Raw genomic sequence first — 14,794 nt, forward strand, 5'->3', positions numbered from 1 at the left:
TAAATAAAAATTAAAAAAAAAAAAGGATTCCAGATACATGTGCATATATACTACTTCTGTTAGCACAGATTCAGAAGTGATCTAAATGTTCTTAGACCAGTAGACTGCCAAAAATGCTTCATGGTCTTAATCTGGATATTCTAGCATTTCATGGATATGAATTAAATATTCAGGTTATTCATCTACAATGTACAACTCTTATTGAATGATAAGGTAATCTTTTTTCTGATGATCCATGTGAGGAATAATGTGCACTTTTATTTGTTTTACAATTTCATCTCTTTAATCTTATGTTTCAGTTTACTTACATTACATTTATCACATCAATTACCCCCTAGATAACCCACAATTTTGTGTCTTAAGAGATAGGGATGAAATATAGCTATGAATCAAAGGATATCACAATAGTAACATTAAAAAGGTAAGCTTTGCTGGAGAACAGGTTTACTGAAAGTACTGCAAAATAATTTACCAAATGCAACACTTTCCTTTCCTTCCTATTGATTCAATTCTGTGCTCAGATTTAAAATTCTAATCCATGATACACATACAGACTTTGGGATTATGCAAAACCCATACAATTATATAGCATAATCTGGGTAATCTGAGTTTCCTATTATGGCTTTTATTGTTTCTTTGCTTTCAGGAATAATTAGGCTATTTCCCAGTGTTGAGGCACCTTTGTATCCCCCTATAATCAATCCAACCTCAGTCAAAATGAATTATTTTCTGAGGAAATTTCTATTGCATGGAAGTATTTTTCATCAATATTCCTCTGTCAAACTGAGCTTTAGGTTTGCGATTTTGGGTATCTAATAAAAAGTGTTTCTGTCAAATGAATTCGTTCACTATTTAGGGATAAAAGGGGTATAACTTTACTACACCTCATACTATATTATGAAGAAGTTATTACCAAAACTGAGGTCTGGAAGTCTTTTTTTAAACAGAAATGTAAATCAATATGACAGAGTAAATAAGAACATAAATTATTAGGGGAATATCTTCCTATCAGCCAAGAATAACTACAAAACTCTAAGGCTCTTTAGTAAATAGAAATTAGACCAATATTTTATATAACATATCATAAGCTCTAAATGAATATTCCTTAAGCATATAAAAGCTCATACCAGAAAACAAAGAAGAAAACAAGGATTTCCTTCATAGTTATGGGGATGGCGTTTGGCAAGACGGAGTGGATGGAATCACAAAAGCTAATACAGACTGTAGGATTCCAGATTTAGATATGGAAAAGGCCTTATCTAACTGATGTCAGTTGGGAAAAATGAATAATAAAAAGTAGGTCAATGGTGGAAGAACTATGGGATGATAGAAACAGTCATATAATTTTATGACACAAAATAAGGAAGATTTTATAAGAAAAAAAAATCAATGAGAAAATAAAAGAAATTTTAAGTAGCCAAACAAAAACAGCCATGACCCTCCCTTGCATTAAGTATTAGTGATATTTAAAATATAAAGGGCATAGACACAAATATTTGACCAATTCCTTTAGAGAGAGAGCTAAAGATTATAAACAGATCTAAAGAACTGCAAAAATTAGATGACCATGTGAAAATAAAAGCAATATCTTATCTTGTGTTAATATAACATTTGGAATCAGGAGATGCAAGTTCAAAGCTTACTTCTTTTACTGATTATCTAGCATCAATAACTTAACCTATTTAGGCCTCATATGTAAAATGAGATACATAACCTCATAGAGCCAAAATACCTTTGGTGTTTACCAAAGGTATACTAAGAACATGTTTCAATCACTGATAATTAGAAAACTGCAAACTGGAAAAGATAAGGAATCAATTGAAGATCAATGTTGGAAGAGGTATGGGAAGACAGGAACACTCATACTTTAATGAAACAAATACAGTATTTATTAATTAGTAAACTTTAGGAAGAATAAAGCACAGGAGAATCAGAGACCAATATTATTAATAAAGTATTTCAAAAAATTTAAATATCTTGTTAAACTGACAACAATAATTCATTCTAGACATCACTTATTCATGACCAAAAGCAAAAATGGATCAAACTTACAAGAACAATCAATGTAATATTAAAAAAAAAACTACCAAAGTCAAGATTATCTTGAAAGATGAAAAAAGGGATCGGATGGCCTGTCCAGGACCATAGGGCCAGGTGGATGCTGGGCCTAAATGGTGGTATGGGGGCTCAGAGCCTCTTGGCCAAAGAGCTGGGGATCTGTCTGCTGAGCCAGTCAACAACCCTACACCAGAGTCAGAGTGAAAGGAGAGAGAAAATATAGTACATGGTAGTGGAGAAATACCAAAGGAGGGAGTTGCGATCAACAATGGCAATGGTGGAAAAATATGGAAGTAACTTTTGCCATGGACTTATCATAAGGAATGTGATCCATCCGCGACAGAGTTGTTGGTGTTGGAACAAACACTCAAGCACATTTTTTATTATTATTATTTGGGGGGGGGGGTAGGGCAGATGGGGCTGGGTGGCCTGCCTGGGGCTGCATAGCAGGGTGATCGTTGGGTTGTCTGAGGCCGGATTTGGACCCGGGTGCTCCTGGCTGAAGGGCCAATGCTCTGTCTGCCACCCAGCCACCCCTACTATTATTACTATTTCATTCTATTTTGGGTCTTTTTTTTTCTTCTTTTTGGTTTTTGCAGGGCAGTGGGGATCGGGTGGCTTTCATGTCACACGGCTGGGTGATTGTTGGGTCTACGGGGCTGGATGTGGACTCAGGTGCTCATGGCTCCAGGGCTGGTGCTTCGTCCATTGTGCCACCTGGCCATACCTACAATTTTTACTATTATTTTTTTTATTTTAATTTTTTCTCTCTCCCCTTTACTTTATCGCTCAAGCAAGTCTATATTTATGGGGGGAGGGGGTATTTTGTGTACTCTTAAACAAGAATATTTTATTAATGTAAAAAAAATTGTACAAAATGAAAATAAAAACAATAAATTAAAAAAAGATAAAAAAGATGTTAAAAATCCTACAAAACATTAGAACCATGTAATTTTTTAAATTAACTATTTAAAAATAAAAAAAGCTATAACATATGCAACAGAGATACACTAGAAGCTTTCCCACTAAATCCTGGAGTAAAGCAAGGATGCCTGCTCTTCCCTCCATTATGTAATAGAAATGTAGAAGTTCTGACAAAAACAAAAAGTTAACAGAGTAGGAGAAGATAACAAGACTACTGTTTGCTAATGACATGATGATTTTCTTCTTTTTTTAATTTTTTTTTTGCAAGGCAATGGGGTTAAGTGGCTTGCCCAAGGCCACACAGCTAGGTAATTATTAAGTGTCTGAGGACGGATTTGAAACTCAGGTACTCCTGACTCCAGGGCCGTGCTCTATCCACTGCACCACCTAGCCACCTGACATGATGATTTTTTTTTAGGTTTTTGCAAGGCAAATGGGGTTAAGTGGCTTGCCCAAGGCCACACAGCTAGGTAATTATTAAGTGTTTGAGACCGGATTTGAACCCAGATACTCCTGACTTCAGGGCTGGTGCTTTATCCACTGCTCCACCTAGCTGCCCCATGATGATTTCCTTAAAAAAATCTTAGGAAACCTTCAAAGATAGTAATTGAAAAAAATAGTTTCAGCCACATTGTAGGCCACAAAATAAACTCTCACAAATACCTAGCTAACAAAGTCCAAGAGTCAATAATAGAAAAGGAAATGCCAGTCCAAATAACTGCAAAATGAATAAATTATCTGACAAATTTACCAAAGTATATAAAATACTTGGAAAAACTATTACAAAGTACTCTTTAAAGAAGAAAGAACAACTTAAAAAAAATTGAGAGAATATTCAATGATCATGGATTGATTGCATCAAAATAATAAAAATGACATGCTACCAAAGTTAAACTTACAGTTTTAATGTGATGGCAATCAAATTAACAAAGGGGTACCTTCCATAAGTTTGATAAAATAGCAAAATTCATTTAGAAAAATGAGTAGACTACCAAGGAAATTTATGAAATGATAAAAACAAGATCAGACTTCTAGATCTCAAACTATGCCATAAATCAGAAGTCATTAAGACCATCTGGTATTGGTTAAAAAGATAGGAAGAGATCAATGGAATAGACTGGGGCAAGAGGGAAATATAAACAAACAAATTCAATGACACAGAAAACATAAAATACTTTGGCAAGAAATCCCCATTTAATAAAAACTGTTGGGAAAACTAGAAAGGAGTTTAACAAAAATTAGGCTTATACCACAATCCCTTATATCATAATATATATATATATATATATATAATATATATATATATATATATATATTCTACAATATAATCTCAACATACAAATAATACTATAAAAATTATTCTACCCACGAAGAAAAAAGAAAAACAGATTCTATACTTTTCAGACCTAGGAATAGGAGATTTTTTAAAATAAGTGACAAAGGCAATTACATAAAATAGAAAACTTGGCAGAAATTGAAAAGTTGTGCACAAACCCTAAACATTTAAGGATAAGGAAAAAAGAGATTGTATGGGGGGAAGAAACACCTTTATAACAAATTTCTCTGCTGAGAATTTGATGAGATATAGAAACCATTTGTGGGGCAGCTAGGTGGCACAATGGATAGAGCACCAGCCCTGGAGTCAGGAGTACCTGAGTTCAAATCTGGCATCAGACACTTAATTACCTAGCTGTGTGGCCTTGGGCAAGGCACTTAACCCCACTGCCTTGCAAAAACATACAAAAAGATATAGAAACCATTAATACGTATGTAAAACTAATAGCTATCCTCCAATAGAAGAGTGCTCAAAGCATATGATCAAAGGGTTGTCAAAAGAAGTATAAAATAGGGGCCATTATGTGGCGCAGTGGATAAAGCACCGGCCCTGGAGTCAGGAGTACCTGGGTTCAAATCCAGTCTCAGACACTTAATAATTACCTAGCTGTGTGGCCTTCGGCAAGCCACTTAACCCCGTTTGCCTTGCAAAAACCTTAAAAAAAAAAGTATAAAATATTCACAACCGTATGAAAGTGTTTCATATCAAAGCAAAATGTTGCATAGACAGTCATATATGCAATCACTGCTTTGGTTGTTTTTCCTTAACTTTCTTGTGAAAACTGGAATTAAAGCCTTTAAGTTAGCCCTGAGACAATCCCAGAAAAGTGATAAATAACATCAACAAAAGGCTTTTTGTAGCATTAAACTGACATCATGGTACTAAAATCAGATTCTTTTTTTGTTAATTTGGGAGCAGTTGGTTAGGGAGATTCTTTCCCCAACTTTACTTACATTCTTGTCATTATTGTATCTTTTTCTATTGACTATATTGTTCACTCTGGATCACTTAAGTCTTCCTTCATAACACTCATCATTCTTTACAGCACACTACTAAAACATTACATTTAATTCTATTATGTGTTTAGCCTTTTCTTAATTCTTAGATGTATTTTGTTTTTATATTTTTTCTTAACCTAAATAATGTTACTGTAAACATATTAAGTCTTTTTTCCCAAAAGTTACTAAAGTGGAATCCCTGGGTAGTAAGTAGCAGATTAACTTAACATACCTAATGTCAAATTGGTTTTCTCCAGAGCACCTGAATCACTTCAAAGTTTTTTCATCAGTGAATCAGTCTGCCTCTTTAAAGTCCATCTCAAATAAATTTTCCTCATTTTTTCCTTTTTTTTCCCCCTTAAGCATCTTTGAAAGCCTGATGAATTTAATGGAAAAAATACTGCCCAATTGTTCCTTTGGAATTTTTGTGATGTTGAAAATTTACTGTATGATTTTGGACAGCTTTTCTTCATTCTTGAAAACAGCTCAAATTCTTTGTCTCCTAGGGAAGGGTCCTTAATCTTATGGATTTTTCAATGTTCTAGAGATTTGGAGTGTCAAAATTTATGTTAAAGATATTTAAAATACAAAGATTCCCTCCTTCCATATTTGAAAATTTTCTGTTATTAATTTGTTCATTCATTTGGGGGGGGGGTTTGCAAGGCAAACAGAGTTAAGTAGTTTGCCCAAGGCCACACAGCTAAGGAATTATTAATTGTCTGAGGTCGAATTTGAACTCAGGTACTCCTGACTCCAGGGCTGGCACTCTATCCATTGCGCCACCTAGCCGCCCCTCACTCAATCTTTTTTTGAGATTAGGCTATCTATGTTTTGTGGTCTCTGGTATCATTCCATGTCACAAAATGAATTATTCATATTAACTGTGAGAGATTCAACTACTACCTTATATACTTATTCTTTTACTAGTAATAGTAGTTGTAGTAATAATAGTATTTACTATTTAATTGAAAGATGCCTAGAACTGGAACTTTAGAATTGATATATAAAAAGGATTTGGAAACATTTAGAGATTGATTCTCAACTTTTAATTGTTGATTTTTTTTTGGTTTGTACATCATCTTAATTTCTGAATTGATATTATTTTGTGCTTCTTTCTCTTTTTTAAAGTTTTTATTTATTTAAGGCAATGGGGTTAAGTGACTTGTTACTTATGTGACCAAAGTCACATAACTAGGCAGTTATTAAGTGTCTGAGGTTGGATTTGAACTGAGGTCCTCCTGACTCCAAGGCCAGTGTTCTATCCACTGTGCCACCTAGCTGCCCCTAGTCCTTCTTTCTCAAAGAAGAGTATGACATCAGGGAGCTGATGCCATGCAAGCAAGATGGATTTAAGTAAGGGGTGCTCTGCAAAGTCACCAGCCTCACTTTCTCCTCCAATGGCCAGATATGGAACTGCAGATAGTTCTGTATGTCTTGGTTTTTTAAAGTGAGGTCTTTTCCAGGTCACAGTTTGACTGAGGCAACACTGATTCAGAGATTAGTTAGGTGAGAGAGAGAGAGAGGAGAAAAAGTGGGACACTAATTCACTGTTGGTGGAGTTGTGAACTGATCCAACCATTCTGCAGCGCAATCTGGAACTCTGTCCCAAGGTCAATCAAACTGAAAATTTTGGGGGGCTTGGCTAGTTGGCACAGTGGATAGAGCACCGGCCTTGGAGTCAGGAGTACTTGACTTCAAATCTGACCTCAGATACTTAATAATTACCTAGCTGTGTGACCTTGGGCAAGCCACTTAACCCCATTTGTCTTGCAAAATAAAACCAAAAACTGAAAATCTTTTGATCCAGCAATAACAGCTAATCTAAATCCCAAACTGATCATAAAAAGGGAAAAAGAATCATACACACAAAAATATTTATAGTAGCTCTTGTAGTGGCAAAGAATTGAAAACTGAGAGGATGCCCATCAATTGGAAAAATGGTTGAACAAATTGTGATATAAGAATGTGATGATGGAGTGCTATTCTTCTGTAATAAATCATGAGTGGTTTTCAGAAAAACCTGAAAAGACTAGCACGAATTGATGTTGAATTCAGTGAGCAGAACCAAGAAAACGCTGTATACACTAATGGCAACATTGTGTTGATGATCAACTATGTTGGCCTTAGTTCCTCTCAGTAATTTAGTGATCAAGGACAATCCTTAAGAGATCTGTTACAGAAAATATCATCCATATCCAAAGGGAGGGGAACAAACTGTGGAGTCTGAATGCAGACCAAAGTATATTATTTTCACTATTTAAAACCTGTTTTTCCCCCTTTAGTTCTGGATTCTTCTTTCACTATTATGGAAATATATTAAACATGATTGTAAATGCATAAGCTATTTGAGATTACTTGTTTGTAATGAAGAAAGAATAAAATTTGGAACTCAAAAGCTTACAAAAAGATTAATGTTGAAAACTATTTTTACATGTAATTGGAAAAAATAAAATGAAATAACATTCAAAAAAAGAGATGAGGCAAAAAGGACAAGAGTGGCCAATTCCAAAAAAGAATGATTTCTTTAACCACTCTCCTGACCAGAGTCTTTCCTTACAACAAAGAATTTAAAAGAAAAAAAAAAAGTTCAGCTAATTAACCAACATTCAGTATGTCTCAGAGTATATGTAATAATTCCACATTTCTGCAAAGAAGGGAGGAAGTGCATTTCCTCATTTCGTAAATTTAAAACTCATTTGATTCATTTTTCACTCTAAGGATTAAAGAAAGACTCATACCTTTCTTAGGAGTGTCAAATCCCCTTTTTTGGGCATAAATCCAGGGTCCAAATCATTAGATTCAAGGAGCTTTTTTGTTGGCCTCCTCTGACGCTTACTTTCATAATTTCCTGAAATATAATCTCTTTATTAGCTTAACACAAACAACAACAACAGCAACAACAAAACCAAGCTAAGCTCCTGGTTTTCCAAGTGCTTCAATTTAAATTCACCTTATATACCTAGCACCACATTCATGATTTAATCTATTCTTAGTTCATTTTCTTTTATACGATAAATTAATCTGTACATAGGTTGAAGAAGAAATGGAAATAAATACATTCTTAACAAAGAACCTAAACTGGAAATGTAGTCTACTAAAACTACAATATACTGATGTTTAAATCCTTGTTGCCCAATCTGAATGGTGATGAAAATATCTACTAATCCCCAAATACAAACTATCAAATGAATCCAAAAAAAAGCACATATGGCCATCAGCTTTTTATTGTGCCCTTTTTGCTATATCTGTTTTTCATTTGAACACAATTCATACTGGACAAGACATGTTTAAAAATACAACCAATATATTACAATACTGAAATGAACAAAAACATCCTAATCTATTTATCCTTTACCAGCACCTTTTAATCTTGTTCAAAAAACGTATTACCATATTTTATTAAACTTGCTTGATGTAAGTCATTGTTATAACTCAAGACCAGCACTCAAACACCCTAATATTTCACAGATAAGGCAACTGAGTTTCAGAGAACACATGTGACAGGTTCAAAGTCTTTTGATAAGTGAATTGGTAGAATTGAGACTAAATAAAACTTAAGGTTCCTGAAACTCCACCCAATTTTCTTTCCATTCCATCTCACATACTCTGGGTATTCCTTACTTGGTTTCAATAATGGTTCCTCTGGATCCAGCGAAGACCAAGAAGAAATTTCACGTGTAATTGGCACAGACAAGGTCAGTTCTGGCAACTCTGCATTTCCACCTCCAAGTTCTGACTGACCTATTATTGGTCCTTCCAAAAATGGAGCCTCTCTCTCAAGGACAGGAGGATCCTCTTTGGTTGAAGAGCTCTCTTCCACTGGCTTATTCTGGAGATCAGTGCTAGATTGGCACTGTGCAGTCTGGGCTTCATTTTCTCTTAAGGAATTTACCTAAGAGCAATAAAAACAAAACAGCAAAGCACAGAGGATGAAAACAAGACTAGTGAATGCAAATGTCAAAGAATAGTTGGAAAAAGGATGTGAAGATAAACATATCCACCTTAGACAACTGTTCCTGCACCTTCTTTTGTTTTTTCTTGGGGGCAAATATCTGGTCATATTTCTCTGTATATTCCAAAAGCCACCTGCTTGGCTTCCTAAGACGTTTCTTCTCTGAGCGAGCAACTGAGCAAAGGGAAAAAAAAAGAATCAATATTGAACAACAATGGGGGCAACAAAGTAGAGAAAGGCCTAATCCCCTCTATTTCCCAAAGCATGCAAAAATTTTCCTTTATTTTCAAGTTGCTCTATAGGATATTAAGATACTTCAGATGGTTTTTTTTTCCTTTTACAAAAATCTTTTTTTTTGTTTTGTTATTAATTTTTTTGCAAGGCAATGGGGGTTAAGTGTTTGCCAAAAGTCACCAGCTAGGTATTTATTAAGCATCTGAGTCCACAATCAGGTCCTCCTGATTCTCCAAGACCAGTGCTCTATCCACTGTGCCACCAAGCTGCCCACAAAATCTTTTTTCTTTAAGACATAACACAAAATCTAAGTCCAGAACAAATTGGAAAAGCTTTGAATGATATGCTATTCTGCTGTATAAGGACCAACATAAGTAAGTATGACATATGAGGTTACTGCTTTATAGTCACATTGTCAGAATCTGAATTCAGGTTCTGTGACTATCAGCAAGTCAGTTCTCCTTTTTGAACTTTGATGTTTCCAAGTTTGAAACGATGGACAGAGACTCTTTCAACCTTATATTCTTTTCTATCTCCAAACCCTAAGTTCTGTGATATTTATCAAGTGTTGCTGACAACAGAAATTCAATAAAACTAGTAGAAAGTTGCGAGAATTATAAAGTATGCTTAATGGTAGAAGTACCCAAAATGATGAAATCACACATATTTTAAGACATGATGATGAAGAATGCTTTTGCTTAAAATAGTCTTTTCTTCAGGATGGAGTTTACACCAATGCAAATGATAAGAAACCTTGAAATACTTTTGTTAAAAAGAAAAGCACAATTAACTCCATAATCCAAGATGTTGATCTGCATTGTTTGAAAATTGTTTAGCAGGACTAAGTAACACTTACTTCTAGGTTCTTAAAACTAGCAAAAACAAAAACAAAAAATTACTCCCAAAATAAAAAACTCTTAAATACAATTTCTATCTTTCAATTTAGTAAACATAAGTGAAAATGTTTAAAATATGTACATTCCACAACCCTGTGAGGTTAATAGGAGGTAAATACTATTACATTCCCATTTTACAGAAAAGGAAACTGAGACTAAGAGAAAATATGTGACTTGTCCAGGATTACAAACTGAAGTTGTTCCTTAATCTCTAAGGAAAATGTTAAGTCTAACACAAAGTGTCAAAATCTATAAGAGCATAGGCGATAAAATAGAAAGGGTATTGAATTTGAAATCAGAGATCCAAGGCTTAAATGTCAAGTTGTCGTTTAACACCTGTTTTTTGTGGGTAATATCTTGACCATTCTGGACTTCTTTCAGAGATCTAAATTTATGGATCCTATTCAACAACTATAAAGATGTTCCTTCAACAGAAATGAGAGTGAAATAAATACAAAAGGCATTCAAAAATGTATTTTTAAAATACTATTCATATACCTAGAAAGGACTGTAATATATAGCTACATAATTTTACTCCTTAATTAAATAAGAGAAAATTGAGGTAGGGTAAACTGAGACAATTGGTTTTTCATTTGACATCTACAAGGTATCAAAAAAATCACAAAACAAAACTGTGGTAGGATCTTAAATAAGTCTTCTCACTCCAAATCAAGAATTCTTTCTACCACAGTATGCTGTCTATATTCCCTTTATTTAATCCCTTTGGTTGGAAAGATATTTACACTCCAGTTTATTTTTCCTCCTTAAAGGAAATGAGTTATAATTAAACTAAGCTTTGCGTGAGAAAACTTTTAGAAGGTATACCTTATAACTCATCACCTGTCATAAAATCCATGACAATTTCATGTATCCGACATAATTCCCTTACTAGACTACAAGTTTCAAAAGAGCATCCATGTGCTTCTTGCAAAGAAGCAGCTCAAAAGACACTACATATTTATTTTTACCTAGAACTTGACAAAGGTCACAGGGTTTGAAGATAGAAAAGAATATAAAGATTAACTAGTCCATATCCATTATTCCAAATTTGGAGAAATCAAAGTTTCAAAAGGAGAACTGGATTGCTGATGGTCACAGAACCTGAATTCAAATCTTGATAATCTGATTCTAAAGCAAGTTTTCTCCCAACACTCACTACATATTATTCAGATAGTAATAAGAAAAAGGAGAAACAAAGTATGATTTCTTAATTTTCTACTCAAGACTATCCCATAGGGGCAGCTAGGTGGTGTAGTGGATAAAGCACCAGCCTTGGAGTCAGGAGTATCGGGGTTCAAATCCAGTCTCAGACACTTAATAATTACCTAGCTGTGTGGCCTTGGGCAAGCCACTGAACCATGTTTGCTTTACAAAAAAACTTAAAAAAAAAAAGACTATCCCACAGCCAAGATCTGTCTCCTTTCTCTAATAACAGAATTATTAATAAAGTCACGCTGGAAATACATTCCCTTCATCTTAACTTAGTTCTTACTATTAGAAAGAACATTCATACCCTGAACACAAACACTATTCTTTTTTTATATATTCTGCAATTCAAACATTAAAGTCAATATTTCTGTTAATCACATTGACTATTTTTGTTGGAGCTATCAATATAGCTAGGATTTTATATAGCAGTGATTTTCTCTTTTTTAACTAATTAATTTATTTTTGTGCAAATGATGGTCTTTTTTTAATACATTACAGACCCTCATGAAAAATAAAGGAAAGAGAAAAAAATGTGCTTTAGTCTGCATTCGAAGACCACCAGCTCTGGGGGTGGATCACATTCTTTTTTTTTGTTTTTGCAAGGCAAACGGGGTTAAGTGGCTTGCCCCTAAGGCCACACAGCTAGGTAATTATTAAGTGTCTGAGACCGGATTTGAACCCAGGTACTCCTGACTCCAAGGTCAGTGCTTTATCCACTAAGCCACCTAGCCGCCTTGATCACATTCTTTATGATAAGTCCATCACAAAAGCTACTCCCATATTTTTCCACCGTTGCTGATCACAACTCCCTCCATTCATACCTCCCCACTACCATATACTATATTTTCTCTCTTTCACTCTGTTCCTATTCTAAAATGTGTTGTAGGGTAGCTGTGTGGCACAGCAAACTGATCATGCGCCCTGGGGCCAAGAGGCGCTGAGCCCACATACCACCCCTAAGGCCCAGCAACCACCTGGCCAGTGGTCCCGGACAGGTCACCCAGTCCCAGTCCCTTGCAAGAAGTAAAAAGTTAAATGCATTATATCTGACCACTCTCCCCGCGATCCACCCTCTCCTCCACCACTCACATCCCTCCCCCTTTCTCCGTCCAGTTCTCTCCTTTTTACTCTAGATGTCTATACCCATTGAGTGTATATGCTATTTCCTCTCCGAGCCACCTCTGATGAGAGGGAAGGTTCCCTCATTGCCCCTCACCTTCCCCCCCTCTTCCATATCATTACAACAGCTCATATAGCAGTGATCTTCAATGAGCAATAAATACTTCAATTTGATCTTCACAGCAAGCTTGTGAGACATCAGTACTATCCTCAACCTCAATTTGATAGATGAGGAAACTGAGACTTAAGGGTGATCAGTTTCTTCAACAGCTGAGGTAAGATTTGAACTTAGGTCTTTCTGATTCCAAGGCAGGTATTCTTATCCTACTATATAATACACCACCTAGCTATTATTACTGTTAACATAACTAGTTTCACTCTATAACAGTATGATTATTCAAGGTTGCCAGATTATGCCTAACATTTCCCAACATTCTAAAGGGGGAAAAGACTGAATTCAGTTCCAACTTAGGGAAATCAGATAATTTTTGTTTTAGTTCCATATGAGACCTGGTAGGCAATGATTATAATGAAAAGACAAGAGACACCAATAAAAAAAAGAAAAGAAAACATGGCTTAAGCATGGATCAAGGGTTCTTAACCTGGATCTATCATCGCCCCCCCCACACACACACACCCTGCTAATACTACCCTAATATAATCAATATTTTATTTTATAGCCTTTAAAAACATTTTTCTGAGAAAGATTCAACATGGTAGTTCAGAGACTGCCTAAAGATTCATGACAAAAGAGAAGTTTAAATACCTATGATCTTGGCCAGTGGTAACAAACTCAAAAAGAAATGGGAACTGTAATCCTTTCAGGAACATACTGACTTAGAAAATTGCATACTTACAATTATTTATATTTTATTATATTTAAATTGATTGTGTTCCTGGAGAAAAAAATGGCAAACCATTCTATTACGTTTGCCAAGAAAACCCCATGGACAACACTGGTGTGTTATGGTGTATGTAGTCACAAAAAAAAAAAAAAAAAAACATTGGACAAAACTGAACAATTTAATTTATTTTATTAAAATATTTCTCAATTATATTTTAATCTGTTTCCATGGAGAGTGTACAAAGATGTTCCATTAACTCCCAGAAATGAGTGAAATAAATACAAAAGGCATCCAAAAATGTATTTTTAAAATACTATTGAGTACTAGAAGTAATATGAAGATTGTTTCAAAATGTAAAGTAAGGTATGCTTGTTTCAAGATGAAACAATGAATGATCATGAACTAAATCTACTTAATATATTTTCACAGCCATGGGGAGAGGGGAGGGAAGGGAAGATCATTGAAAAATGTGGAATTCATAAACTTCTAAATGGATGAATATTGTAAATTACCTTTGCATGTAATTAGAAAAAATGAAAATAAAAATAAATCTACCTAATATAATAACAAATGGTCTAAAATAGATGGATAGGGATCTGGGGGAAGGTTTTTTACCAAAGAAATAAGTAAGCAAAACAGTGAACAGATACTAAAAATGTGAGGAGAAAGCAATAAAAAAGGAAAAAAACAGAACTGCCACAACTAACACTATGGAATAGTGAATGCTCATACATTAAATTCATGATTTAACTTCGTAAGATATAAAAGGCCTGAAATCTGTTGAGACTGAAAATAAGATTGCTGAAAGAATTTAAGATGACAAAAAAAAATTGACTAGGTAAGAAATATGGCTGAAAATCTCAATAAAGTAATTGATTTTCTCAGGTGTCAAATGGCTCAGACATAAAGAAAAAACACAACCAAAAATGGAAGAAAATTTTAAAAAGAAGCAAAGGCATAATAGAAAGATGATTTTATGGTTCAATAAAACAATTGTCCAGGATGACAAAAATAGAAAACATCTGAGGCAGGATTTGTACTCAGATCTTCCTGATCCCAAGTCAGGCATTCTTATCCCATTGTGCCATGTAGCTATAATGACTGTCAACATCTAGCATTATACTATAACTATAGATTAAAGGTTGCCATTCACAAATTTCCTGATATTCCAAATGACAAATAATTTGGATTCAATGACAACTCAGAAGAGAAAAAAAGAGAAT

General features: G+C 34.6%; 1 protein-coding gene across 12 annotated transcripts in view; it reads right to left on the minus strand.

Moving 5' to 3' along the window:
* The window catches only part of NSD1 (nuclear receptor binding SET domain protein 1), a 160,556-nt gene that overhangs the window by 47,646 nt on the left and 98,116 nt on the right, over window positions 1-14,794 (minus strand). For all 12 annotated transcript variants that reach the window (XM_074212296.1, XM_074212295.1, XM_074212293.1 and 9 more), the window contains 3 exons: window positions 9,318-9,442; window positions 8,938-9,208; window positions 8,055-8,164 (listed from right to left, as the gene is read on the minus strand). In XM_074212296.1, the coding sequence (XP_074068397.1) occupies window positions 8,055-8,164; window positions 8,938-9,208; window positions 9,318-9,442 (506 nt within the window). The remainder of the gene's footprint in view (window positions 1-8,054; window positions 8,165-8,937; window positions 9,209-9,317; window positions 9,443-14,794) is intronic.

This window comes from Macrotis lagotis, chromosome 1 (genome assembly GCF_037893015.1).
Source record: "Macrotis lagotis isolate mMagLag1 chromosome 1, bilby.v1.9.chrom.fasta, whole genome shotgun sequence".
Lineage (NCBI taxonomy): Eukaryota > Metazoa > Chordata > Mammalia > Peramelemorphia > Peramelidae > Macrotis > Macrotis lagotis.